We start from the raw sequence: 27,213 nt of genomic DNA, 5'->3' as shown, positions 1-27,213 counted from the left end.
TTCTAGATTTCACTTTTATTTATGTTACAGGGTCATAAGCAATGGCCAAAGAACCCTTTGTGTAAAATAACTTTTCCTTGGCTCTCAGTTTGTTGATGATCTTGCATTTACTCCACTGTAGATGAAATGTCATCTGCCAAATGAAATTCAACAGAGAAAAATGCAGTGTCACATTTCAGTAATAAGACTGAGGAGAGGTGATATGAACTGTAGGACGCCGTTGTAAGAAGGGCACAGGAACACTTGGAGTATTGTGTGCAGTTTTGGGCTCCTTATTTTAGAAAGGATATACTGACATTGGAGAGGGTTCAGAGAAGATTCATGAGAATGATTCCAGGAATGAAAGGGTTACCGTTTGAGGAACATCTGGCAGCTCGTGGGCTGTATTCCCTGGCGTTTAGGAGAATGAGGAGGGATTGCATAGAAACATTCCAAATGTTAAAAGGCCTGAACAGATTAGATATGGCAAAGTTATTTCCCATGGTAGGGGATTCATGGTAGGATGAGAGGGCACGACTTTAGGATTGAAGGACATCCTTTTCAAACTGAGATGCGGAGAAATTACACTCAGAGGGTGGTAAATCTGTGGAATTTGTTGCCATGAGCGGCTGTGGTGGCCAAGTCATTGGGTGTATGTAAGGCGGAGATAGATAAGTTGATTAGCCAGGGCATCAAAGGGTATGGGGTGAAAACAGGGGAGTAGGGATGACTGGATGAAGTAGATCAGCCCATGATTGAATGGCGGAGCAGACTCGACGGGCCGAATGGCCTACTTCTGCTCCTAAATCTTAAGGCTTTATGGTCTTATAGAACAGAGAAATCTGGAGCATAAACATAAACACCCCTGCTCTTTCAGCTTTTTAAACACAAGTTTGTTTTTCTGCTTTACAGTGAGAGATGCTAAAAATCTAATCCCCATGGATCCAAATGGCCTTTCCGATCCCTATGTTAAACTCAAACTCATCCCTGATCCCAAAAGTGAAAGCAAACAGAAGACAAAGACCATCCGGTCAACACTCAACCCCACCTGGAATGAATCGTTCTCTTTGTGAGTATGGTATTATTCCTAATTTACAAACATAACTTTATGATTTTTTCCTTCAAGGATGAACATTTTGAAGGTGAAAGTGCAGTACCATGCAAAAGTCTTGGGCGCGCGCGCACACACACACACAAATATATATATATAGAGAGAGAGAGAGAGAGTTAGGGTGTCTCAGACTTCTGCACAGTATTCTAGTAATTTTATGTATTGCTCTGTACTACTGCTGTTACCAAAAAGAACTACTTGACATATATGAGTGAAGGTAAGCTTGATTCTGATATGGGTCTCTTATTATGGACTGAGAGTAGAAAGGGGTCAGGGAGAGGGGAATCATGGTTGAGAAAAGGAGAAGGGAGAGGGGAGGGAAGCACCAGAGAGATATTCTGTAATGATCAGTAAACTGATTGTTTGGAATCAAATAACCTTGCCTGGTGTCTCCGGGCTGGGTGTGTCCACATCGCACCACCCCTGCTCCTGACACTCTTTCTCTGCCACATGCCTCACACCCCTCCCACAACGCTCCACCTTCACCGTTCTCAACATCTTTTACTCTAGCCAGATTTGCAAATTTGCTCTCCATTCCACATTGACAAATAAAGTACTGTGCGTAAGTCTTAGGCACCCTACCTTTATATATGTGCCTAAGATTTTTGTGCCATTACTGTATGTCTGGTCAGTTCTGCTAAATGTGACCTACTGTAGCAATGGCATAACGTACCCCACTTCCAAAACTGACGACCCAATAACACTGAGCAAGTACCTTCAGTGCCATAACATCTCACAGTGAATATGCAACAGTCATTTCTACTTTCTCTTCTTAGTCTGTCCCTCCAGGTTGAGGATGACTTGTTTCTATTATAATCCTGCGGTTATTTACAAAATGCCCGACTACTACTTACTTAAATAATTTAGTCTAGCATTTAATCTGCTAATGTCTGTCTAGCTGCTCCGTATTTTGTTTTTTCTCAGGTTACACTTCCTGCTTTCTCATCTAAGGTAGCCATTTTAAGATATGGAAATTAAGAAGACAGTAATGAGTGTCTTCTTCATCGCTGTAGCCACCTCTTTCAAAACCATGAGATGCACGTCATTGGGGCCTGGTGACATATGAATGTCCATTTCTACCAATTTCTCAAATTACATTTTTTCACTTATTACAGACCATTGTTCTTTACCATGCCTAGAGAGTTTTCTGAGTGGTATTGCAAAAAGATACAGAGCTTTTGTTTGATCACATCACACATCTGCTCTCACCCCATCCTCCTGCCACCCCACTAGGGATAGGGTTCCCCTTGTCCTCACCTACCACCCCACCAGCCTCCGGGTCCAACGTATAATGCTCCATAACTTCCACCACCTCCAACGGGATCCCACCACCAAGCACGTCTTTCCCTCCCCCCTTTCTGCTTCCCGCAGGGATCGCTCCCTACACGGCTCCCTTGTCCATTCGCCCCCCCCCCCCCCCCCTTCCCTTCTCACTGATCTCCCTCCCGGCACTTATCCTTGTAAGCGGAACAAGTGCTACACCTGCCCTTACACTTCTACCCTCACCACCATTCAGGGCCCCAGACCATCCTTCCAGATGAGGCAACACTTCACCTATGAGTCTGCTGGTGTGATATACTGTGTCCAGTGCTCCCGGTGCAGCCTTCTATATATTGGTGAGACCCGACGCAGACTGGGAGACCGTTTCGCTGAACACCTGTGCTCTGTCTGCCAGAGAAAGCAGGATCTCCCAATGGCCACACATTTTAATTCCACGACCCATTCCCATTCTGATATGTCTATCCATGGCCTCCTCTACTGTCAAGATGAAGCCACAGTCAGGTTGGAGGAACAACACCTTATATTCCGTCTTGGTAGCTTCCAACCTGATGGCATGAACATCGATTTCTCTAACTTCTGCTAATGCCCCTCCTCTCCTTCTTAATCCCTCCCTTTAATTAATTAATTAATTCCCCCCTTTTTCTCTCTCTGTCCCTCTCACAATCACTGCTTGCCTGCTCTCCATCTTCCGCTGGTGCTCCCCTCCCCCTTTCTCTCTAGGCCTCCCGTCCCATGATCCTTACCCTTCTCCAGCTGTGTATCCCTTTTGCCAATCACCTTTCCAGCTCTTAGCTTCATCCCTCCCCCTCCTGTCTTCTATCATTTCAGATCTCCCGCTCCCCCTCCCACTTTCAAATCTCTTACTATCTCTTCTTTCAGTTAGTCTTGACGAAGGGTCTCAGCCCGAAACGTCGACTGTACTTCGTCCTATAGAAGCTGCCTGGCCTGCTGCGTTCCACCAGCATTTTGTGTGTGTTGCTTTTGTTTGATTTATCTGGCATGTCTCTTATTCTTGACTAACTCTGTGAGGGACCCACATTAGTTGCTGTTTATCTTGTCTATCGTATTTATAGTCTGTTGTGTTACCCTCATATTTAACTTTTTCTTTCTTAATCAGGTTTTGCTTTACTTAGAACTCTGACTTTTTCTCAATTCTCTTGACCAACATTATAATATTTTTCTTTGATCTAATAATAATTTTGATTATTCTTCTTAGCCCAACCTAGGCCAGTTTTTCTGTTGGGATTTTGTCTTAAAGAGATGTGTATTTGTCCTAAGCAATCTAATAATTCTTCTATAACTCTTTCAGTGTTAGATAATGCTCATTTACCGCAGTATCTTTATTGTGGTTTCCCAGTTGACCATAGGAAACTTGTGCATCACACCTCTGTAGTTGGTTTTGTTTAAATGTACGATACAGATTTCAGGTTGAAGTAAAACACTTTCAATCTTTATATCAAATTGCAGCATGTGATCACTCTTTCCTAACAACTAAAGCTTACTAATTCTCACCATTACACAACATTATATCTAATATAGCTTCTTCCCTTGTTGATTCTGGCAAAGCAGCTTGTATACACATGATGAATTTGTTTTCCCAGATGTTCTTGCTAATTTAGTTTACCCAGGCTGTACGTATATTAAATTCTGCATGATTATTATTATTATAATTACTCTTGTTATATGCCTCTCTAGTTTCCTAAATTATTCTGTTGTCTATATTACCACTGCTTTTTAAAAACCTACAGACAATTCCCAACAATGTTTTCTGTACCTTGCTGTTTCTTAACTCCAGCCAAACTGTTTCTTCCCCTTGATTTTCTAAGCTAAGACTTTTTCTTACTGTAGAAAAAATAATATCATAATCTTTTATTATCAGGGCAATTATCACTCTTTTGCATTCACCTATAATTTCTAAGAATTAATAATTGTGGATTATTTAAATCCTAACCTTGGTCCCTTTGCACCATAACTCAGCAATGGATTTTACATCATATTCATTTATTTCTATTTGCTATCGTTCATCTTTATTGTTAATGAGTGCTGATAAACTTTACCATTTTACCTGCTGTGACTCCAGTTGGAGTTATAAGCTTTTTCTTTGAATGCTCTGTCACTGCCCACGAGTTCCAGGCATTTACTGCAGGTTTGGTCACGGCCGGAGTGATACATGTCCCACCCCCACCCACAGGCTGTGCACGTCACATGTCCCCCCCCCCCCCCCAAAAAAAGCCGATGGGCCACATGTGGTGTGCATCCCCCCAAAGTCCACTGGCAATGTGTGGCACATGACCCTTCCCCCCCCCCCCCCCCCCGAGCCCATGGGCCATGCATGGTGCATATTCCCTCCCTCATCTGAGCATGAAGGGACTTAATCCAATCATTCTGCCACCTCAAAGTGTAACAGCAGCAGGAACAAGAATGACTCAGCGTCTGCAACGGTTACACACATATCAATTGTCTGATTACTGTTCTTTTATTGTTTGAGAAACATATTTCCATGCAATAAGCCTGGGAAAATAGTTTCATCTTACACAGTGCAGTGGGTCAAAGCAACTCTGGACCACCTTCAGAGCAGTCAGGGGTGTGCATTAAATACCATGCTAGTGACACCATGCTTCATTTAGAAAAACAGTTTAGGTCTTCTCCTCATCACCAGTCCTCATCCGAGTGTCAGAGGTGGAAAGGATCAACAGCTTTAAATTCCTCAGTGTTATTATTTTGGAGGTTCTATTCTGGGCCAAGCACATCAGTGCAATTACAAAGAAAGGGTGGCAGTGCTTCTGCTTCCTTTAGGAGTTTGCTAAAATTTGACATGACATCTAAATCTTTGACAAACTTCAATAGATGTGTAGTGAAGAGTATATTGACTGGCTGCATCACAGCCTGGTAAGGAAACACCAATGTCCTTGAATGGAAAATCCTACAAAAATTACTGGATATGGTTCAGTCCATTATGGATAAAGCCCTCCCTATCATTGAGCACATCTACAGTGGCATGCAAAAGTTTGGGCACCCCTGGTCAAAATTTCTGTTACTGTGAATAGCTAAGCGAGTAAAAGATGACTTGATTTCCAGAAGGCATAAAGTTAAAGATGACACATTTCTTTAATATTTTAAGCAAGATCACTTCTTTTATTTCCATCTTTTACAGTTTCAAAATAACAAAAAAGGAAAAGCAAAATTTGGGCACCCTGCATGGTCAGTACTTAGTAACACCCCCTTTGGCAAGTATCACAGCTTGTAAACACTTTTTGTAGCCAGCTAAGAGTCTTTCAGTTCTTGTTTGGGGGATTTTCGCCCATTCTTCCTTGCAAAAGGCTTCTAGTTCTATGAGATTCTTGGGCTGTCTTGCATGCACTGCTCTTTTGAGGTCTATCCACAGATTTTCGATGATGTTTAGGTCGGGGCACTGTGAGGGCCACGGCAAAACCTTCAGCTTGTGCCTCTTGAGGTAGTCCATTGTGGATTTTGAGGTGTGTTTAGGTGCTCATCAGGGCCAAAAAGTTCTATTTTAACATCATCAGTCCACAGGACTTGTTTCCAACATGCATCAGGCTTGTTTAGATGTTCCTTTGCAAACTTCTGATGCTGAATTTTGGCCGTAATGAGCAAAGGTATATTTGGAGAAAAAAGGGTGTAGAATTTAATGAAAAGAACACCTCTCCAACTGTTAAGCACGAGGTTGGGTCGATCATGCTTTGGGCTTGTGTTGCAGCCAGTGGCATGGGGAACATTTCACTGTTAAAGGGAAGAATGAATTCAATTAAATACCAGCAAATTCTGGAAGCAAACATCACACCGTCTGTAAGAAAGCTGAAGATGAAAAGAGGATGGCTTCTACAACAGGACAATGATCCTAAACACACCTCAAAATCCACAATGGACTACCTCAAGAGGCGCAAGCTGAAGGTTTTGCCATGGCCCTCACAGTCCCCCGACCTAAACATCATTGAAAATCTGTGGCTAGACCTCAAAAGAGCAGTGCATGCAAGACAGCCCAAGAATAACAGAAGTTTTGACCAGAGGTGCCCAAACTTTTGCGTACCACTGTATATGGAGTGTTGTTGCAAGAAAGCAGCATCCATCATCAGAAACCCCTACCACCCAGGTCATGCTTTCTTTTCACTGCTGCCATCACAAAGAAGGTACAGGAGCCTTGGGATAACTGTTCAGGAACAGTTATCACCCCTCAACCATCAGGCTCTTGAACCAGAGGGTATACTGCACTCAACTCCACTAGTCCCATCACTGACATGTTCCCACAATCTATGGACTCACTTTCAATGATTTTTCATCTCAATATTCTCGATATTTATTGTTTATTTATTATTTATTTTTTGTTTCATTATCTCTTATGCATCCATTGTCCGCTCTGGTGGGGCAGTCTTTTATTGATTCTATTATTGTTATTGGATCTATTGAGTATTGAAAATGAATCTCAGAGTTGTATATGATGACATACATGTACTTTGGTAATGAATCTACATTGACTTTGACTGCAAGTAACTTGTGTTATTTGAAACTCTGGTTTTGTTTTCTCTTACCCTGCTCATGACTTCAAAAACTAAAGCAGAATTAGATGGATTCCTTTATTCTGATGTGAACTTGTAGCTGTATGGTATATTTCTCTGACCTAACCCCACTCTAGAACAATAATATAAGCAGTATTGGAAATGCCTTCCTCTAAATGAAAAGTTAATTTGCAATCTGTTCTATTGGTATTAGTAATCTTTTTAAAATGATATCCTGGCCATCATTTCCCATCAGTGAATCAGGTAACAAGTTGCACCATTCACCATGCTGCTATTTGCTAGCTCTTGTACAATGATTTGCTGAAGTAGTACTTCTTGTTGCTTGGAGGTTGCTTCCATCTTGCTTGCAGATATTGCAAAAGTAATTCCTGCCTTTGTGATGCAATCACCAGCCCACTTTCATGCTGGGACTTTGTAAATGTTGCCATGAATCTATAGAACCTCCTGAAATCTCAGTGATATTACATCATCTGTTCTTTAACACTCTCAGTGAGGACATCACAGTGTGGATATATTAATCAGATATAGAACATTCAGCTTGTCACTGGTTGCATGATTTAACATTATCGCTGGGTTTTTATTGGTGTAAAATGATGGTAACTTTTACCCCATCTCTCTTTTATACATCCTCCAGTAAACTGAAGAATAGTGACAAAGATCGACGACTTTCGGTAGAAATCTGGGACTGGGATCGCACCACCAGGAATGACTTCATGGGTGCCTTGTCCTTCGGTGTATCTGAGCTGATGAAGTCCGGAGCATCTGGTTGGTACGTGTTCCCCGAGGCCTTGGTGAATAAAAACCTTTTCCCTAGAGCTGATAAAGGGAGACTATTTACTCTTTTGGAACAGACCTGAACAAGGACACATAGACTTATAACTGGATCCCACCCTGGTTCAGGGGTGAAGTTAGGAAACTCATCAGATGGTAAGAATCTCAGATTGGTTCACTCCAGAAAGCTCTTATAGCTGGAGGTCAATTCATTTCAAAACTCAGACTGTAGGTTTTGTTGGATAAAAAGTCATGATCATTGAACCAAGGAAGGTAGAGGGAATCAACATACATTGTGATTAAGATGAGGTGAGAGGTTTGAATGGCTGACTCCTATTTCTACGTTTAAGAAATTAAACAAGGTGCTTGGAATGGGCTGCTGGTGACAGTTGTGGAGGCAGATATGATCGGGTCTTTTAAGAGACTCCTGGACAGGTGCATGGAGCTCAGAAAAATAGAGGGCTATGGGTAACCCTAGTAGTTTCTCAGGTAAGGATATGTTCGGCACAGCTTTGTGGGCCAAAGGGCCTGTATTGTGCTGTAGGTTTTCTATGTTTCTAAGATGGCACTTTAATTCAAGTTGAGTTTATTGTCGTGCACATGTACGATGAGGTACAGATGCAACTTGCAGCAGCATCACAGGCATGTAGATTTAAACAACACACAATATCATTTATACATAAATTATATAAAATAATGAAAAAAGTGTGCACACACACTATTTAAAGAGAAGTCCATTGTGCAAGAGATGGTCTGTAGTGTTCTTAATTTCCGCTGGACACGTGTGATCACTGCGCTCACCTGGGTCTCCCAAGACTACTTTTTAAGTGTGCAATTCACTGCTCCAAATTCTGCTGCCCTCCATCTTGTCATATTGATTCCCAGTGCACCACTTCTGTTCTCTGCCCGATTTAAGTCTCACCCCACCTTGCTAGATAAACACTAGACTGATGGAATGCAATTGATTGCCTCAGGTTTGGTGTGGGCCAGATGCACTTAGCCTTAGTAACATTGACAGGGTAGGGCTGACAGTTACAAGTGGTCAGGAGATCACTGGGAGTACACAACATTTCCTGCTTCCCAAGCCATAACTTCATTGCAAGACCTGGGTTATCTAAACTGGATCTGTTGGGTTAGGTGGGGTCAACCACAGAAAAAAGTTAATGTCCTTGAGATCAGTTTAAGTTGACTGTGGTCAGTCTGGATTTGAGTTGGGATTTAATTTTATATCCAATCAGGTCTCTACTGAACCTCACTGTCCACTCACTTTTATCTTGGCAGCATTCACTTTCTCTGACAGTTTGTGTTAGCCAGTGCTTCCATGTCATTGTTGTAACTCCATAATTTGATCAGATGATTCTCAGCCCACCAGTCTCCTCTCATATTTTAGCTGTCAGCAGTAACATTACCTGTTCTGTCACTTCCACAGGTTCAAGCTGCTAAGCCAAGAAGAAGGAGAGTACTACAATGTTCCCATCATGGAGGATAATGGGGATTCTGAGCTACATCAGAAATTTGAGGTGAGAACTTCCAAGTGTGGATTTCTTTCCCTCGTAAATGGGCTTAATTTGTGGTTTCTTTTTCAATTTGACTTTTCAGGAATGGTGTTCAGAGATCTCACAAAGAGTCAAGTTTTATTCAAATAATTGGACACTCTAGACACATCACAATTTAATCTCAAACACAAAGTACACTGCAGATGCTGAGGGTCAAAGCAACACGCACAACATGCTGGAGGAACTCAGCAGGTCGGGCAGCATCCGTGGAAACAAGCAGTCAACGCATCAGGCCAAGACCCTTCATCAGGACTGAAGAGGGAAGGGGCAGGGGCCCTATAAAGAAGGGGGGGGGGAGGGTGGGAAGGAGAAGGCTGGTAGGTGCCAGGTGAAAAACTAGTAAGAGAGTAATTTAATTTCATACATTGAGGAAAGATGAAAGGAGTGGAAGGGAGAGTGGGTGTGGGAGGGGGTGCAAGGAAGAATCAGTGGACCATAATATACATGCCTGAACCCATACAAGTATTTGTGAATGTTTGTGCACATGCATGTGCATAGTTCAGCATATCTATGTTAATGTTAATGAGTAGAGCCTGATCTCCAGTCAGTTTGGACTCCTTGCCACTTGGACCAAGATTTCACTCTGTCCAGTCTGTACAGGAATTGTTGTCCAATTGTTAAGCAAAATCATGCACAAGCTTTTTCACTCTCTATAGAAACACCAGTCTGTTATCATAACAGAGGATGCTAAAAGCTCTGACATTGATGTGATGATAGGAGAGAGCCAGCTTAATGAACAAGACAGTGGTACACCTTCTTCTGGAAGTGCACATCTAAACAGGAACGCAGTCGTCATGGGTTGGCTTTCACCCTCAATAAGCTGAGTCGGTCTTTCAAGGGCTACTTTGGGATCAGCAACATCTCAAGACTGTCCTGATCACTCTAACATGGAATCAGAAGCTGCAGTCATCAGCATGTGTTCCAACCTCAGAAATTACAGATGAAATTGTTTGCAACTCAGACACAGGCAGTTTTTAATACAAGAGATTCCTCAGATGCTGGAAATCCAGAGTAACACACAAAATGCTGGAGGAACTCAGCAGGTCAGGCAGCATCTCCGGAGAGGAATAAATAGTCAACATTTCAGGTCGAGACCTGACAAAGGGTCTTGGCCCGAAATGTCAACTGTTTATGCCTGACCTGTTGAATTCCTCCAAAAAAGACTTCATACCCATAACATTTTTCATGTTTAGTAAGATTCCTATCCCAATGTTGTTGTCTTGGATAGAAGGGGAATAGGAGAGGCCCCAAAACTTGAATGAGGCTCTCCTTGTTCTCAGCTGAAAAGATTGAAGTCTATATGTATCACTCAAAACACTATGATCATTGCCCTTGGAAGTGCAGTGAGAGTGAAGGTCACATCATTGCTAGGAGTGAGCTGGAGAGGTCATTGATAAATACTGCACTCTACAGGTGTAATGCTAAAGGTATGCTAATTTGCTGCCTGTTCACAAGGTAGATGAATTGTAGATGTTGATGAATTACAAATGTTGGAATTAGTCAGGCATTATCTGTGCAGGAAGAAACAGTTGATGTTTTCAGTTGATAACCTTTCATCACAAATTAAAGCTGATTGACCTAAAACATTAACTCGATTCATTCTCCATAGATGCTACTCCACCTGTTAAGCAACTCCAGGACTTCTAGTGTTTATCTCAGATGTCCAATGTGGTTTTTTTTTGGTTTACTGTTTATGTGCATCCATCCATCAAACTTAATTTTTTTCATCCAATAATGCCCCTCAAGAGGCAGTGCCGGACAACTTCAGTTTTTGGATAGATACAACTGATTACGCATTGGTGCTCAGTGTAGATGACACAAAACTGGTGAAATAATCATTGTGAATGGTAGTTATAGATTGTAAAGGGGTAGGGATAAGGCTGGTAAAATAGGCAGACAAATAACTGATGAAATTTAATGCAGAAGAACATGAAATTGTACAGTATGGTGGAAAGGGTAAAGATCTCAAAAATAAGTGACTAAACATGAAAAGGGAGTGTAGGACAGAGGGATCTGGATGTACATGCAGATAAAACTTTGAAAGTGTCACAATATGTTATGAGAGTAGATAGCAAAGCTCAGGACACTGTAATTCATAACTGAAGACACAGAGTATAAATGTAGAGGTTATCACTCCAATTCAGACAGCATTAAACAACAGTGAAATTGTGAGATCCAGGAGCTGTCCTAATTAACTTCCTTGATGTGTCACTGCTTTAAAATGTACATGTTGGAATGTTTACTTTGCCACCTTCTGAGCTGCACTGAAGTTTACTTTGGCCACTGTCCCAATGTTTTAGCACATTTGCACTTTATCCATGACTTTATGATTATTTATGGTAGGATTTTAAAAAATAAGGTGAGGCAGACAGGAAACAATTCTTAAGTTCCTTGGTTAAACAGTGATGATGACTATCAAAACACCTCAAAAATTCACAGTAAAAAAACACTTGCTCCCAGCAAAATTGAATTAGATTCAGATTCATTCAGCAGGTTATGAAAAACTGAGATTGAATTAAGAAGAAGAACCTTAAAAACAAGGTCCAGATGAAGAATTGGAAAGAGGGGGAGGACTGAGAGCTGGGGCAGATTCCTATTTTCTGCTAATCCACTAGCTGCTTGCCTATTTCTTTGTGTTTGCTTCATGTGATCACCAGAGCAATCTTCAGCTGGGTCCCTGGCTTGTGCCCTATGACTTAGCCCAGAACATGATGGGGTTGTCTATTTGATGCCTGTCCTTTCAAAGGAAAGGGTTAAAATCAAGTTGACCTTATGATTTTGCACATGGTTACACAGGATTTACAGGTCATTTGGCCCAAAAAGTACACGTGAGTATTTATGTTCAAAATGAGCTTCCTCCTATCAGCAATTTAAATATTTTCTTTGTGCGTGTCCTTACCTAACTTTGCCTTAGATGTTGTTTGAATCAACCAGTCAGTGAAAGAATTTTTTTTTAACTCTAAACACCATCTAGGTCAAGAACCTTGTAAAGTTTCTGTTAAAATCAATTGCTATCCTTTATTTAAATACGTACCCTTATTTTCATCCCGTTCACAAGTGGAAATAAATTCTCTAATCTGCCTATCAACTACTTCTGTAATATTTATGATCACTGTTCCCTCAGCCCTCTTCTCTCTAGAATAGGCTGTTCAATACTTACAAATACTGACCCTACAATGCAGCCCTGCATAACTAGCACAATTGTTAGTAGACTAGTGCTATATGTTAGGTGTGAGATTTTCAGCAAGTTACCTTACACATTGGTCAGTCATAAAAGTTCTGGAAGCCACACAGGGGACATCTTCTATTTGAGCTTCCTGACTTTTTTCAAGCCATTGATACACATTGCCAATGTCTGAGGGAGGATCAGAGTTTTCTAAATTCCTGTTTCCTGGCAACAAAATGAAAAGAGTTTTGAATCAATTGTCTGTCAGAATCAGATGGTTATAAGATAAAGGTAGCTGGTTCAAAGCTTTTCTAAGGAACTCCATAAGCCCACTCTATCACCATTCTGTCAGCTGTCTGAATAATTAAAACTTACACTGGCCGCTCATTCCACACTCTCACCACCCTCAGAGTAAAGTAGTTCCCCCTTAGTTTTCTCTTAAATATTTCACCTTTCACCCCAAACCTATGATCTCTAGTTCTAGTTTCACCTGGGCTCAGGGGTAAAAGCTTGCTTATATTTACCCTATCTACTCTATATCCCTCATAATTATATGTGCTTCTATAAGATCTCTTCTCATTCTCCCACGCTCCAGGGAATAAAGTCCTAACCTACTCAACCTTTCCCTAAAATGCAAGTCCTCCAGTTCCGGCAACATCCCTGTAAATTTTCTCTGCACTCTTTGTTGTAGGTAGGTGACCAAAACTGCACACAGTACTCAAAATTCAGCCTCACTAGTCCTATACAATTTCAGCGTAAAATCCCAACTCCTGTATGATGCTCAATGCTCTGATTTATGAAGACAATGATATATGAAGATGATATTTTGGAGCATTCAATCTATTGCCCACTCTTACTTGTCACTTTTCATCATCAGTTGTTACAACCTGTCCTTGGTCAGGCTGAATTTCTTGAGTATATGATAAATTTCCATGCAAGTGGAAAGTATTCTGTTACGAACCCCGTAACTGGGTCACTTACCAGCAAAGATAGAGAGGTCCGTTGAAGTCTGATGGTACTATTTTTAACAGTATTTATTGGTAAAAATACACAAAAATAATATCAATGCAAACATACAGATAATATACGTTGTCAATACTAACTCTAAAAGTGCGGGTATAATAATAATCAATAAGAAATAAGCTCTATCGTTGTCTAGGGGATAATGTATTGTCCGATGGAAATATAAAAGTCACTCAAGTTCATTCAGGCTGCAGTCTTTGGTTGGAGTCAAAAGACAGATTTTTAAAACTTGCCAGCTTTTCCTTTTTATGATGTCGATCCTTCCAGAGTTCCGTTGGTGTTGGTTTCTCCTTTTAGCTAAAGCCGTTCTTCCATGGTAAGGCCCGCCAATTCCGAGGCAACTGGAAAAGGACGCACGCGGGCCCCCCACCGGCTGTCGCTATTAAACGCTGTCACGGGATTTCTAGCGTTTCTCCTGGTGCGTCTAAAGGGGTTGTTCCCCAGACCCTCTTTTATCCTTACTCACGGGGTCTCAGATGTCAATCAGGTTGGGATGATGCAATCCCTCAACCAGCCCACTCTGGTCATTCCCTGAGGGCTTCAATGAATAGTACAGTACTCAATACACAATTCCGTCTCCAAGAGACAATGGCCGGTATCCGTGGCTTTGTCTCGCTGAGGGCAGGACACACATTCCAAACCCTTGAAGATTCTCTCTCATTTCCTGGGTCCCCAGACCTGAATTAATAGCGATCTTGCGATTCTCAAAAAGGAGGGGGCTACTTTGTACCCTTTGATCCCTCAGAGTTGTGGCACATTCGTAACAATTCCATTAATCAAAATTTACCACAACACTCTGCTTGGTCTCTTTATAAACACACATGCAGCAACCTTAGCAAAAAAATTAAGTTCAATAGCTGAAAATCTGAGATAAAAGCATAAAATAATGGAAACATGGAGCAGGTCAGGAAGTGTCTGTGAAAAGCGAAATTGTTAATGTTACTAGTCAAAGTTCCTTTATTAGAATACTGGTTTTGACATTGCTTTATTTTTGTCAGATGTACAACGATACAGTGAAAATCTGTCTTGCATATCGTTTAATATAGATCAAATCAATACACAGTACATTGAGGTACAGCTAGGTAAAACAATAACCACACAGAATAAAGTGTTAAAGCTAACAACAAATGTACAGTGCTGGTAAACAATAAAGTGCAAGATCATAACAGGGTAGATTGTGAGGCCAAGATTTCATCTTATTGTACAAGAGACCCATTCAAGAGTCTGATAACAGTGGGATAGAAGCTGTCCTTGAGCCTGGTGACAGGTTTTTGCAACTTCTGCCCGATGAGAGGGGAGAGAAGAATGTCTGTGGTGGGTGGGGTCTTTGACTGCTTTATGTAGTTTCCAAACCTGAATCAACATCTATGAAAATTATAGATAGATAGATAGATACTTTATTCATCCCCATGGGGAAATTCAACTTTTTTTCCAATGTCCCATACACTTGTTGTAGCAAAACTAATTACATACAATACTTAACTCAGTAAAAAATATGATATGCATCTAAATCACTATCTCAAAAAGCATTAATAATAGCTTTTAAAAAGTTCTTAAGTCCTGGCGGTAGAATTGTAAAGCCTAATGGCATTGGGGAGTATTGACCTCTTCATCCTGTCTGACATATATATTTATATATATAAATATACATTTAAATATACAATATACATATAAATGTTTAACAAGTTTATATATTAAGGAACTTAGAGTGGAAGATCAGAGCATAAGACCACTGCACATGGGAGTAGAATCAGGCCATTTGGCACATCAAGTCTGCTCCACCATTTCATCACGGCTGATTTATTATCTTTTTCAACCCTCTTCTCTAGCCTTCCCCCCGTAACCTTTGACGCCCTACCTAAACAAGAACCTATCAACCTCTGCTTTAAATATAGCCAATGATTTGGCCTCCACTGCTATCCGTGGCAATAAATTCCACAGATTCACCACCCTCTGGCTAAAGAAATTCCCCCTCATTTTTGTTCTAAAGGAACGTCCTTGGATTATGAGACTATGCCCACTGGTCCTAGACTCACCCACAATCGGAAACATACTCCCCACTCCATTCTATCTTAGCCTTTCAGCACTCAATAGGTTTCAATGTGTCGTTTCCCAGTCCTCCCCCCCCCATTTTCTAAACTTCAGTGAGTACAGACCTGGAGCCATCAAACTCTCCTTGTGCATTAACCCTTTCATTCCTGGAATCATTCCCATGCACCTCCCTGGACCCCCTCCAATGCCAGCACATCTTTTCATAGATAAGGGGCCAAAAAACTATTCACAATACTCCAAGTGCAGTCTGACCGATGCCTTACAAAGCCTCAGCATTACATCCTTGCTTTTATATCCCATTCGTCTCAAAATGAATGCTAACTTTGCATTTGCTTTCCTTACCATTGATTCAGCCTGCAAGTTAATCTTTAAGCGATCTTGCATGAGGATTCCCAAACAATGGAGCAATGATTTACAACAATGATTTTTTAATTTCTCTGTTTATGCCTTTATTCCTTCTAGCAAAGTGAATGACCATACAGTATATTCCATCTGTCACTTCTTTGTCCATTCTCCTAATCTGTTTAAGTCCCTCTGCAGACTCCCTGCATCCTCAACACTACCTGCCCCTCCATCTGTCTTTGTATTATCCACAAACTTGGCCACAAAGCCCTCAATTCCATCGTCCAAATGATTGACATGCAACAGGAAAAGAAGCAGAACACCACTAGTCACTGCAGCTAACCAGAAAAGGTCCCCTTTATTTGTCTCCTGCCAGACAGCCAATCTTCTGCCCTTGCTAGTATCTTTCCTGTAATGCTATGGGCTCTTACCTTGTTAAGCAGCCTCATGTGCAGTGCCTTGTCAAAGGCCTTCCCAAAATACAGGTACATGACATCCACCAACTCTCCTTTGTCTACCCTACCTATTATTTCCTCAAATAATTTAACAGAATTTCCCTTAAGGAAACCATGCTGTCTTATTTTATCATGTGCCCCTATGTACCCTGAAACCTTATCCTTGATAATGCACTTCAGCGTCTTTCCAACTACTGAAGTCAGGCTTACACGCTTATAATTTCTTTTCTTCTGTCTCCCTCCCTTCTTAGAGTGCAGTGACATTTGCACTTTCCAGTCCTCCAGAAACATTCCGAAATCTAGTGATTCTTGAAAGGTCACTACTAATGCCTCTACAATCTCTTCAGCTATCTTTCAGAACCCTAGAGTGTAGTCCATCTGGTCCAGGTGACTTATTTACCTTCAGATCTTTCAGTTTCCCAAGCTCCTTTTCCTTAGTAATAGCAACTACATTCATTTCTGCCCCGGTACTCGAATTTCTGGCATACCACTAGTGTCTTCCACAGTGAAGACTGATGCAAAATACTTACTAAGTGCATCCACCATTTCTTTGTCTCCCATTACTGCCTTTCCAGCATCAATTTCCAGCAGTCCAATGTCCACTCTCACCTTTCTTTTACTCTTTATATATCTGAAAAAAAATTTTTATCCTCTTTTATACTGTTGACTAGCTTACCTTCATATTTCATCTCTTCTCTCCTTTTGTTTTTTTTAGTTGCCTCCTGTTGTTTTTAAAAAGCTTCCCAATCCTTTGAATTTCCCACTAATTTTTGCTATCTTAAATGCCTTCTCTTTTAATAAACTTCTTGATAAATTGAAAGTTTGGCTTCTCTTGTAAAATCAGAATTAACATTCCTAGGTGTCATCCTTGATTCAGATTTGAATTTTAAATCCCTCATAAAGAAAATGACCAGAGCAGCATTTCTGACTTAAGAAATATTGCAATGGTAAGTCAGTTTCTGTCACGTAATGATGTTGAAAAACTAATTCATGCCTTTTTATTGAATAGATTACTGCAATGCACTTTTTACTGGCCTTCCAAAGTAATCTATTGACAAACTTCAGCTCATTCAGAATGCTACTGCTAGACCTTTAGCTAAAAGCAGAGTGAGGGAGCATATCACTTCTGTCCTAGCTAATCTGTATTGGCTTCCTTATCTTTTAGAATTGTTTTTAAAGTTCTTTTGTTTTTAAAGCTGTCAATTGTCTGGGACTGGAGTACATCACGGACTAGAAGGGCCGAGATGGCCTGTTTCCATGCTGTAATTGTTATATGTTATATCACAGAATTGCTTTCATTTGCTTGAGCTCTCAGGTCTTTTTCTGGTCTCTAAAATTTAAACAATTACTCTCAAAAGATAATTTGCCAGTCAGCTTTTTTAAATCATGCTGCTAAACTGTGAAACTCAATATGTAAATATAAAAGGGATGCAGATTTAGCTGAAAATTTTAAACAATTGCCTAAAAGCTATTTATTTAACCTTGGTTTTTACTAATATGTATTTGTTTTTTATTTTTATATTTGCACTTTATCCCTTTGTAAATCACTTTGAACTACATGACTGTATGAAAAGTGCTCTATAAATAAGTTACTATTATGCTTTTGTGATGCATTTGACTTCCCCTGTCAGCCACGGTTGCATCATTATCCCTTTAGTATATTTCTTCTTTTGGATGTATCTATCCTGCACCTTCCAAATTGCTCTTGGAAACTCCAGCCATTGCTGTTCTACCATCATCCCTGCTGGTGTCCCCTTCCAGTCAACTTTGGCCAGTTCCTCTCTCATGCCTCTGTAATCCCCTTTACTTCACTATAATACTGATCTGTCTGACTTTAGTTTCTCCCCCTCAAACTGCAGGGTGAATTCTATCATATTATGATCACTGCTTCCTCAGGTTTCCTTTACCTTAAGCTTCTGGCCAATCCACCTCTTTCCAAGGATTTGATTTCATTTTTATAATAGAACCAACTCACCTCCTTTGCCTACCTGCCTGTCCTTACAAAACAATGTGAATGCTTGGATGTTAAACTAAGGATGTTAAACCAAGGATGTTAAGATACTGTCCTATAAATGTCTGCAAAAAAATGAATCTCAAAGAAATAGATGGTGACATGCGTGTTTTGATAATAAATTTACTTTGAATATGAGATATTGTGTACTTTTCACTGTGGCCAAAATGAAAATCAACAGAACTGCAGATACTGGGAGAATCTGCAGTTTTTAAAACATTTTCAGTAACTTTTTGAACTCATTGCCATTTCTCCAGGAATGCCTAACTTTAAGGAACTCCGCTCTTCGATCAAAATTCTGTCCCTCTTGCCCTGTTCACGTCGGGGGTTGTTGTTTTCCTGCTTGTCTTTGATAAGGTGTTCACCAAATCCACTTTCACAACCACATCTCTTTCCTTCTCGCCAGCACTTACAAAAATCTAGGCTCAAATTACGATAGCTACATGAAGGGTTAATACAATACTTACAATACCAGTTACAGGAGTCTTAAACCTACTGTAGACCCACAGTCTTCCTGTTCTCCATGCCTTTAAACCTGTCAGCACTCAGAGTGAAAGTAAACAACTTGGATATTATTATCCCCAACCACATCCTCAATAATCAAAGTACTTCACAGCCACTAAATTTCTTCTGACACGCAATTACTTCTGTTATGTAGACAATCATGGTAATAAATCTCATCCCATCGAGGTCTTGTAAACGAAGAGCAGACAATTAAACTGTTTCTCAGTTGAGGAATTGAGGTGGACAAGGACAATGGTATTATTTGCTGTTGTCACTAGTTCTCTTGAGCGAACAGGCAAATAGCTTTAGTTCAATATCTTCCCAAAGACCCAGACCTCTGTCAACTTGCATTAATAAAGTGTCTTCAATATAGTGAAATGTCCCAGGATACTTCACAAGTGGGAACATTGAACAAAGCTTGACAACTTGCCACATAGAAGATAGATATAGACAGCATCCTAAAGAAGGGGAGAGACACAAAGATTTCAGGAGAGAATTCCACCAAGTGGAAACTTAGCAAAGTAATGTAAGCTCACGCTGAAGTGGGGAAAATTTACTTACTTATTTGGGCCCTTAGCTCCCAGTGGAGCATAGACTCCAGATGACCTCCCATCTCCATTGTCCTTTGAAGTCAATAGGTACATTTAGTGTCAGAGAAATGTATACACTATTTTTTTTCTTTGTAAACATCCACGAAAAGAGGAGTTCCTCAAAGAATGAATGACAGTTAAATGTTAGAACCCCAACCCCCATTCCCCCACTCTCCAGTTGGAGTTCATTCATGTTTCTGTAATATGTTGTATTTACTGAACAGGGGATTGGGTTACACAGCTTCACCAGAGCCTGTCGGCCAGTCTTACCCATTTCCACCTCTCACAACGGGGATGTATGGTTGGACTTTGAGAGGCAATTAAGGAAAAAGTGCGCACAAAGTCTGAGGCTGAAGAAGTGAAGCCATCTCAGAGAACTTCCGAACTGGTACACTGATGTGCCAGTTAGACTGAACCTTAACCTTAAGAATATAGAGGCAAGAAACTGATTCAAAGTGGTGGCGCTGTTATTGGAATTATTTGACACTGCACTATGCCAGGGTTTAATTTTGACCTCTTAGATTGAGTTAAGCAGCATTGTGCACCTGTAATAAAACACATACTGAAGGTGGCATAGCAGTCTAACCACTCTGTGTTGTCCTTGCAATTGTCTGATATTTCATGAATTTCTCCCAAGCATAATCTACCAACGTTATGATGGCATCTGTGCCCTTCAGCTAACTGCAGGTGATGACAATCCACATGACAGTAGTCTACCACCAGAGGGCAGTGTGGGAACACAAGCTAAATGGCAAACTGAATTTCTAAAATTCAGGAATGATAATAGAATATTTGTATTATATCCTTGAATAAAAATTAGTTAATATAGAAAAATAATCAATTCAAATAGATTTGTTTGTACCAAGACCTTTACATTAATAGCACACAGTGAATCACAACTTGTCCTATTGATGTTCAAATACAGCAAGGCATCAAGAAGCCAAACTGTAGCTGGCCTTTCTTGTATGGGAACCTCTAAGTAAAAGAGCAAAAATGTCTTGTTGTAGTTAGAACCCTGGTGAAAACGCACTTGCAATACTGTACTGCTGTATTGTGCATCTGCTCTGGTCTTCCTACCCAAGGAAGCAGATGGGTGAGATAAAGGGAACGGGGCAAACATTCACCAGATTAATTCTCAGAATTAGGAGATTGCTCAATGAAGATAAATGGGTCAAATCTGAGCACAATAGGTCTCTTGTATTTAGAAGGATGACATGATTTAATTAAACATAACAAAATCCAATGGGGCTTGGCAGAGTAGAAGTAAGTTAATTGAGATGTAATGATAACTCATTTTCTCCCTCCACAGATGATGACTGACTTGCTGAGTATTTCCAACACTTTATTTTTACTTGAGATTAGGATGATGTTTTCCTTTGCTGGGGTATTTAAAAATGAGGGCCACCATCTCAGAACAAGAGTTGGCTATTCAGGATGAGAAGTTTTTGTTAGGAATTCCCTACTCAAGAGGACTGAGGATTTTTGATCACTGGGTATATTCAGGACAGGTCTGATGGATTTTGGATATGAAAGGCTTTGAAAGATATGTGAGGTAATAGATTAGTTCTGATTGAGAGGCCCTAAGGTCTGTTCCTGCTGCTGTCTATTATGTGCTTTTGATGCATTGCTTCTGCAGCTGCCAGCCTGCACCGATACTCCCTAACCATACCTCTATCTTCAGGTTGGAGAATAGAGTTTAGTTCTTCATTATTACATCTGTTGGATATGTCCTACCAAGTCCTGTTCACTTCAACCAAAGTGTGCATATCTTTGGGAACTTGCTGGAACACAAGGTCAACATTGCTAACTGTGCAGCTGTGATTTAACAGCCCACTTCCCATCACACTTGAAATGTTAGCAGTTCCTCACTGCACTCTTGATAGCTGGCTGCTCTTGACAAAATGATTCACATTCTACACACCCTTCCACTGGCATGTCAATGGTTGGAAAATAAGCGTTACCTCAAATTCCTCCTACTCTGACCACTCCAACCTAATCTAATAACTTAACCTTTTGTGATATGTCTGAGACCACTAATTCAGTGCCCTCTGCTATTAAATTTTTCCTTCACATGCATGGTGTCTATACCACAATGACCATGTACAGGAATTGAGAACATGATAGTTCAGAAGCAGAGCTTGTAAAGTTGCAAACATTCTGGTTTCTGAAGAACCTTGGTTCTTCAAGTTGTTCAGTTGGAAGCTCTTTGACCTTATGCTCTAGCTGCAGCATATCTATCTGGTTTTGCATCAACTTTTAAAACAAAAGTCACTGTTCTAGTGCACTCCTTGGTAATTTCAAAAGGTGACAGATTGAATGAGAAGTTCATTGCAACACAAGGGAATTTGTTGTAGATATGACACATTGCTCAGACTAGAATTTAAATATTAGTCATTCAGAACAATCGTCTGGCAGCTATAGAATTTGAGTTGACATAGGAACTGCTATTTTTCGTTAACCCAGTTGAGCTCTGAGATCTGTCAGACTATAAATTCTATTGTTACAGTGGAGAGCCATTGAATCTCTTGTTCATGGACCCTCTGCTGCGTTGTATTCTTCTATTTTGGAAAGTGCATCATCTGAGACCAACATTGTATGTCAGGGTTTAGTGGAATTTGATGGACATCAAGGTCTAAGGTTGTGTCATCAAGGTAAGTAAGAGACTGAAAAACTTTCAGATATGACTTCAAGAAGGAACATTAGGGTTAGAAGCAGTGGTTAGAAACCGAAGATCAGGACCTGACATTGCCAGGGTAGGTAAGTAGCTAGTTTGGGAAGGAAGGATCAGTCTTAAGGAGGTTTAGGGCCTGGGATTTAGAGTGATGATCGTGTAAGTTGGATACCATTTAGAGTGGGATCTTTATCACTGCTGGTCGAATGATCTTGTTTGTGAGGCGGTTAGGAGAAATCAATTGCAAGAATGGAAGTGCCATAGAGTCACGGAGTAATACAGCACAGAAGGCGGCCTTTCAGCCCTACTGGTCTATATCAATCACAGCATCTCCCTGCTAGTTGCAGTTGCCCGTTTTCAGCCCATAACCCTCCAAGACCTTCCCCTCCATGTACCTATCCAAGTGCCTCTTAAATACTGCCTCAACCACTTCCTCTGGTAGTTCATTCCAGGCATTCCTACCTTCTGTGTAAAGAAGTGACCTTTTATGTCTCTCTTAAACAATACAATACCATAACAGACAACACACTAGCAAGCAGCAATTTACAAGATAACAGTGCAAAACATCCATGAGCAATCAATAATTAGCAGAATGGTCACGTGCAAATGTCAATAATCAAACTTAAATAAATGTGAACATATGAATAGAACAAGGAGAGTAGGAAAGACCATTTAATGTTGTGCAGGGGCAGTTGCAGTATTACATCAACAATAAGTATACCGTTTTGGATACTGTTGGTGGGGATGACCTACCAGGAACAAGCTGCAGTGGTCCTGTCTCTGGCACTGAGGTTGGACCCTCGACTAGGAAGGGGAGGAGGGAAGAGAAGAGAGCAGTAGTGATAGGGGATTCTACAGTCAGGGGGGCGGATAGGAGATTTTGTGGGGAAGATCGGGAGTCTTGGATGGTATGTCGCTTCCCTGGTGCCGGGGTCCGAGACATCTCAGATCGGGTGCAGATTATTCTTGCGAGTGAGGGCAAGAATCCAGATGTTGTAGTCCATGTAGGGAATAATGATGTGGGTAGGATGAGTGAGGGGGTCCTGCGTAGGGAGTTTAGGGAGTTCAGGGAGTTAGGTGCAAAGCTGAAGAGCAGGACCTCCAGGCTAACAATCTCAGGATTGCTACCTGTGCCACGTGCGAGTGAGGCAAGGAACAGAAAGATTATAAGGATTAATACGTGGCTGAGAGGATAGTGCAGGAGGGAGGGCTTCAGGTTTGTAGATAATTGTGCTTTGTTCCAGGGAAGGTGGGATCTGTTCCGAAGGGGACGGTTTACACCTGAACTGGAGCGGTACTAACATTCTTGCAGGGAAGTTTGCTAGTGCTTCTTGGTGGGGGGGGGGGGGGTTGAACTAAATTTGCAGGGGGCGGGGATCCAGAATGTGAGAGAGGATAGCGAGAGGAAGAATAAAGGACAGGTGGGGACTACACGGTTCTGGAATATTGTGTGTAGTAGAGAAAGGTGAGGTGGAACAAGTGATAAGGAGGACACATGTACAGAGGGATGGTCTGACGGAACATGGAATTAAATGTGTTGAAAGAATAAATAAATTTAGGAAGGACAACAAAATTCTAGGGGCGTATAGCCAGATGGGAATTTGGGGGAGCTGGGTTAAGCACAATAGGCAGCGATTTAAACAGAGAGAGGAGAAATGGGCTAAAAATTCTATATCTGAATGCACGAAGTGTCAGAAATAAGGCAGATGAGCTTGAAGCCCAGGTGCGAATGGGTAACTATGATGTTGTTGGGATAACGGAGACATGGCTGCAGGGAGATCAGACCTGGGAAATGAATGTACAAGTGTATACGTGCTATCATAGGGACAGAAATGTGGGCAGAGGGGGTGGGGTGGCCCTGTTGGTGAGGAATGAGATTCAGTCCTTTGCAAGGGGGGACATAGGGTCAGGAGAAGTAGAGTCTGTGTGGATAGAACTGAGGAACAGTAAGGGCAAAAGGACCCAAATGGGTGTTGTCTACAGGCCACCAAACAGTAGCATGGATATTGGGTGCAAGTTGAATAGGGAGTTAACATTGGCATGTGGCAAAGGTAATGTCGCAGTAGTTATGGGGGATTTCAACATGCAGGTGAACTGGGAGAATCAGGTTGGTGCTGGACCACAGGATAGGGAGTTTGTAGAGTGCCTACGGGATGCATTCTTGGAACAGCTTGTACGAGAGCCAACCAGGGACAAGACTATTCTGGATAGTTCTGGAGAACTATCGACCTGTCAGCCTGACATCGGTGGTGGGGAAGATGCTAGAGTCCATTATTAAGGATGAAATAGTGGCATATCTAGATAGCAGTGATAGGATCGGGCCGAGCCAGCATGGATTTACCAAGGGTAAATCATGCTTGACTAATCTGTTGGAGTTTTTCGAGGAAGTAACCAGGAAGTTAGACGGGGGAGATCCAGTGGATGTAGTGTACCTCGATTTTCAGAAGGCATTTGATAAGGTCCCACATAGGAGATTGGTGGGTAAAATCAAAGCTCATGGCATCGGGGGGAAGACATTGACATGGATAGAAAACTGGTTGGCAGATAGAAAGCAAAGGGTAGCGGTGAATGGGTGTTTCTCGGAATGGCAGGTGGTGACTAGTGGGGTGCCACAGGGCTCGGTATTGGGACCACAGCTGTTTACAATTTACGTCAACGATTTGGATGAAGGCATTGAAAATAACATCAGCAAATTTGCTGATGATACTAAGCTGGGTGGCAGTGTGACATGTGATAAGGATGTTAGGAGAATTCAGGGTGACTTGGATAGGCTGGGTGAGTGGGCAGATACTTGGCAGATGATGTTTAATGTGACTAAGTGTGAGGTTATCCACTTTGGGAGTAAGAACAGGAAGGCAGATTATTATCTGAACGGTGTAGAGTTAGGTAAGGGAGAAATACAAAGAGATCTAGGAGTCCTTGTTTATCAGTTACTGAAGGTGAATGAGCAAGTGCAGCAGGCAGTGAAGAAGGCTAATGGAATGTTGGCCTTTATTACAAAGGGAATTGAGTACAAGAGCAAGGAAATCCTCTTGCATTTGTACAGAGCCCTGGTGAGACCACACCTGGAGTATTGTGTACAGTTTTCGTCTCCAGAGTTAAGGAAGGACATCCTGGCTGTAGAGGAAGTGCAGTGTAGATTCACGAGGTTAATTCCTGGGATGTCTGGACTGTCTTACGCAGAGAGGTTAGAGAGACTGGGCTTGTACACGCTGGAATTAAGGAGATTGAGAGGGGATCTGATTGCAACATATAAGATTATTAAGGGATTGGACAAGATAGAGGCAGGAGATATGATCCAGATGCTGGGAGAGTCCAGTACCAGAGAGCGTGGTTTGAGAATAAGGGGTAGGTCATTTAGGACAGAGTTAAAGAAAAATTTCTTCTCCCAGAGAGTTGTGGGGGTCTGGAATGCACTGCCTCGGAAGGTAGTGGAGGCCAATTCTCTGGAAGCTTTCAAGAAGGAGCTAGATAGGTATCTTATGGATAGGGGAATCAAGGGATATGCGGACAAGGCAGGAACCGGGTATTGATAGTAGTTGATCAGCCATGATCTCAAAATGGCGGTGCAGGCTCAAAGGGTCGAATGGTCTACTTCTGCACCTATTGTCTATTGTCTACACCTCAGTGAATTTTGAGAGCCTGGTTAGCTACAGGAAAGAAGCTTTGGAGTTGACATATAGCCCTGGTGGTGATGGACTTGTAGCGTCTCCCTGACATCAGTTTAGTGAATAGGTGACAGCCAATAATCTTCTCCACTGAGTGGACCACTCGCTGCTTGGGGAGGGAGGAGGCAGCGGGAAACCAAACAGTGATAGAGTTGGTCACAACACTCTCAATGATGGCTGAGTAAAAATTCATCAGAATATGCCCTAAGTGTGGCCTCACCAATGATTTACATAACTGCAACATAATGTCGCTACTCCTAAAGTCAATGCCCTGACTGATAAAGGAAAGCATGCTAAACACCTTCTTCACCATTCTGTCCCCTTGTGCAGTGACTTTCAACACACTCTATACTTGTACTCCCAAGTCCCTCTGTTTCACAACATTTCCCAGTCCCTGCCATTCACTGGGCAGTTTAAATCCCAGTTTTAGTCCTGGCCTAGTTCAAATATCCAAACTACATCACCTCACACTTATCTTAGTTGAAGTCAATCTGCCATTCCTTAGCCTATCTCCCTAACTGATCAGGATCGCTTTGCAATTCTTTGTAACTTACTTCAATATCAACAAGATTTTCAAGATACTTTATTAGTATCGTTGGCAAACTTTATTAGTATCGTTGACCAATTGCGTCATCTACATTCACATCCAAATCATTCACATAAATAATGAATAACACAGATCCCAACAATTGCCCCTGGACACCCCACTAAACACAAAACTCCAGTCAGAAAATCGACCTTCAACCATTACCCTCTGCTTTCTATCATTGAGCAAATTCTATATCCACCTCGCTAGAACCCGTTGAATTCCATGCTATGTAATCTTCCAGGACCTTGTCAAAGTCCATATAGACAGGATCCATTGTTTTGCCTTGTTTTGTTACAAGGAGAGATTAGGACAGAGGTTCCTAACCTTTTTATGCCATGGATCCCTACTGTTAACCAAGGGGTTGGTGTATCCCAGGCTGGGAACCACTGGATTAGGTGGACCTGGCTGGTACCCTTGAGTGTAGAAGAACAAAGTAAAATTTGATGTTTCTCTTGCCTGAGGTATGTGGAACCAAAAGTCACAAAAATTGGCCATTCAGGATGGAGAGAGATGAGAAAAAATTTCTTCACCCAGAAGGATTTGCAACCCGGGAGGCACAGTCTCAGGGATTAATAGGTTTTCAGAATCAGGGTGTAGGGGTGGGTGAAGAGAAGTCATACACAAAGTACACTGCAGATGTTGTGGTCAAATCAACACATACAAACAAGCTGGATGAACTCAGCAGGTCGGGCAGCATCCGTTGAAACAAGCAGTCAATGTTTCGAGCCGAGACCCTTTGTCAGGACATGGCAAAGACTGGCTGTGATACCAGTTGACACCAGCTTCCCAACCCAAACATCTCCCATTTGTTTGTTCTAGGTCTGTTTACTGTCTATCAACCAATCCTCAAATCACTGCCAGTATATTGTTTGTGTATGTTCTAATTTTGTTTAAAAACCTCTGAATTTT

At 41.5% G+C, this 27,213-nt stretch overlaps 1 protein-coding gene across 1 annotated transcript in view; it reads left to right on the top strand.

Annotated features, from left to right (window-relative positions):
• Positions 1-27,213, top strand: part of LOC140714804 (protein kinase C alpha type) — a 355,866-nt gene that overhangs the window by 249,881 nt on the left and 78,772 nt on the right. Inside the window, exons 6-8 of the mRNA XM_073026399.1 lie at positions 892-1,048; positions 7,541-7,675; positions 9,107-9,197. Of these exons, the coding sequence (XP_072882500.1) occupies positions 892-1,048; positions 7,541-7,675; positions 9,107-9,197 (383 nt within the window). The remainder of the gene's footprint in view (positions 1-891; positions 1,049-7,540; positions 7,676-9,106; positions 9,198-27,213) is intronic.

Source organism: Hemitrygon akajei, chromosome 22 (genome assembly GCF_048418815.1).
Source record: "Hemitrygon akajei chromosome 22, sHemAka1.3, whole genome shotgun sequence".
NCBI lineage: Eukaryota > Metazoa > Chordata > Chondrichthyes > Myliobatiformes > Dasyatidae > Hemitrygon > Hemitrygon akajei.
This window is presented reverse-complemented; position numbering and strand designations above follow the sequence as displayed.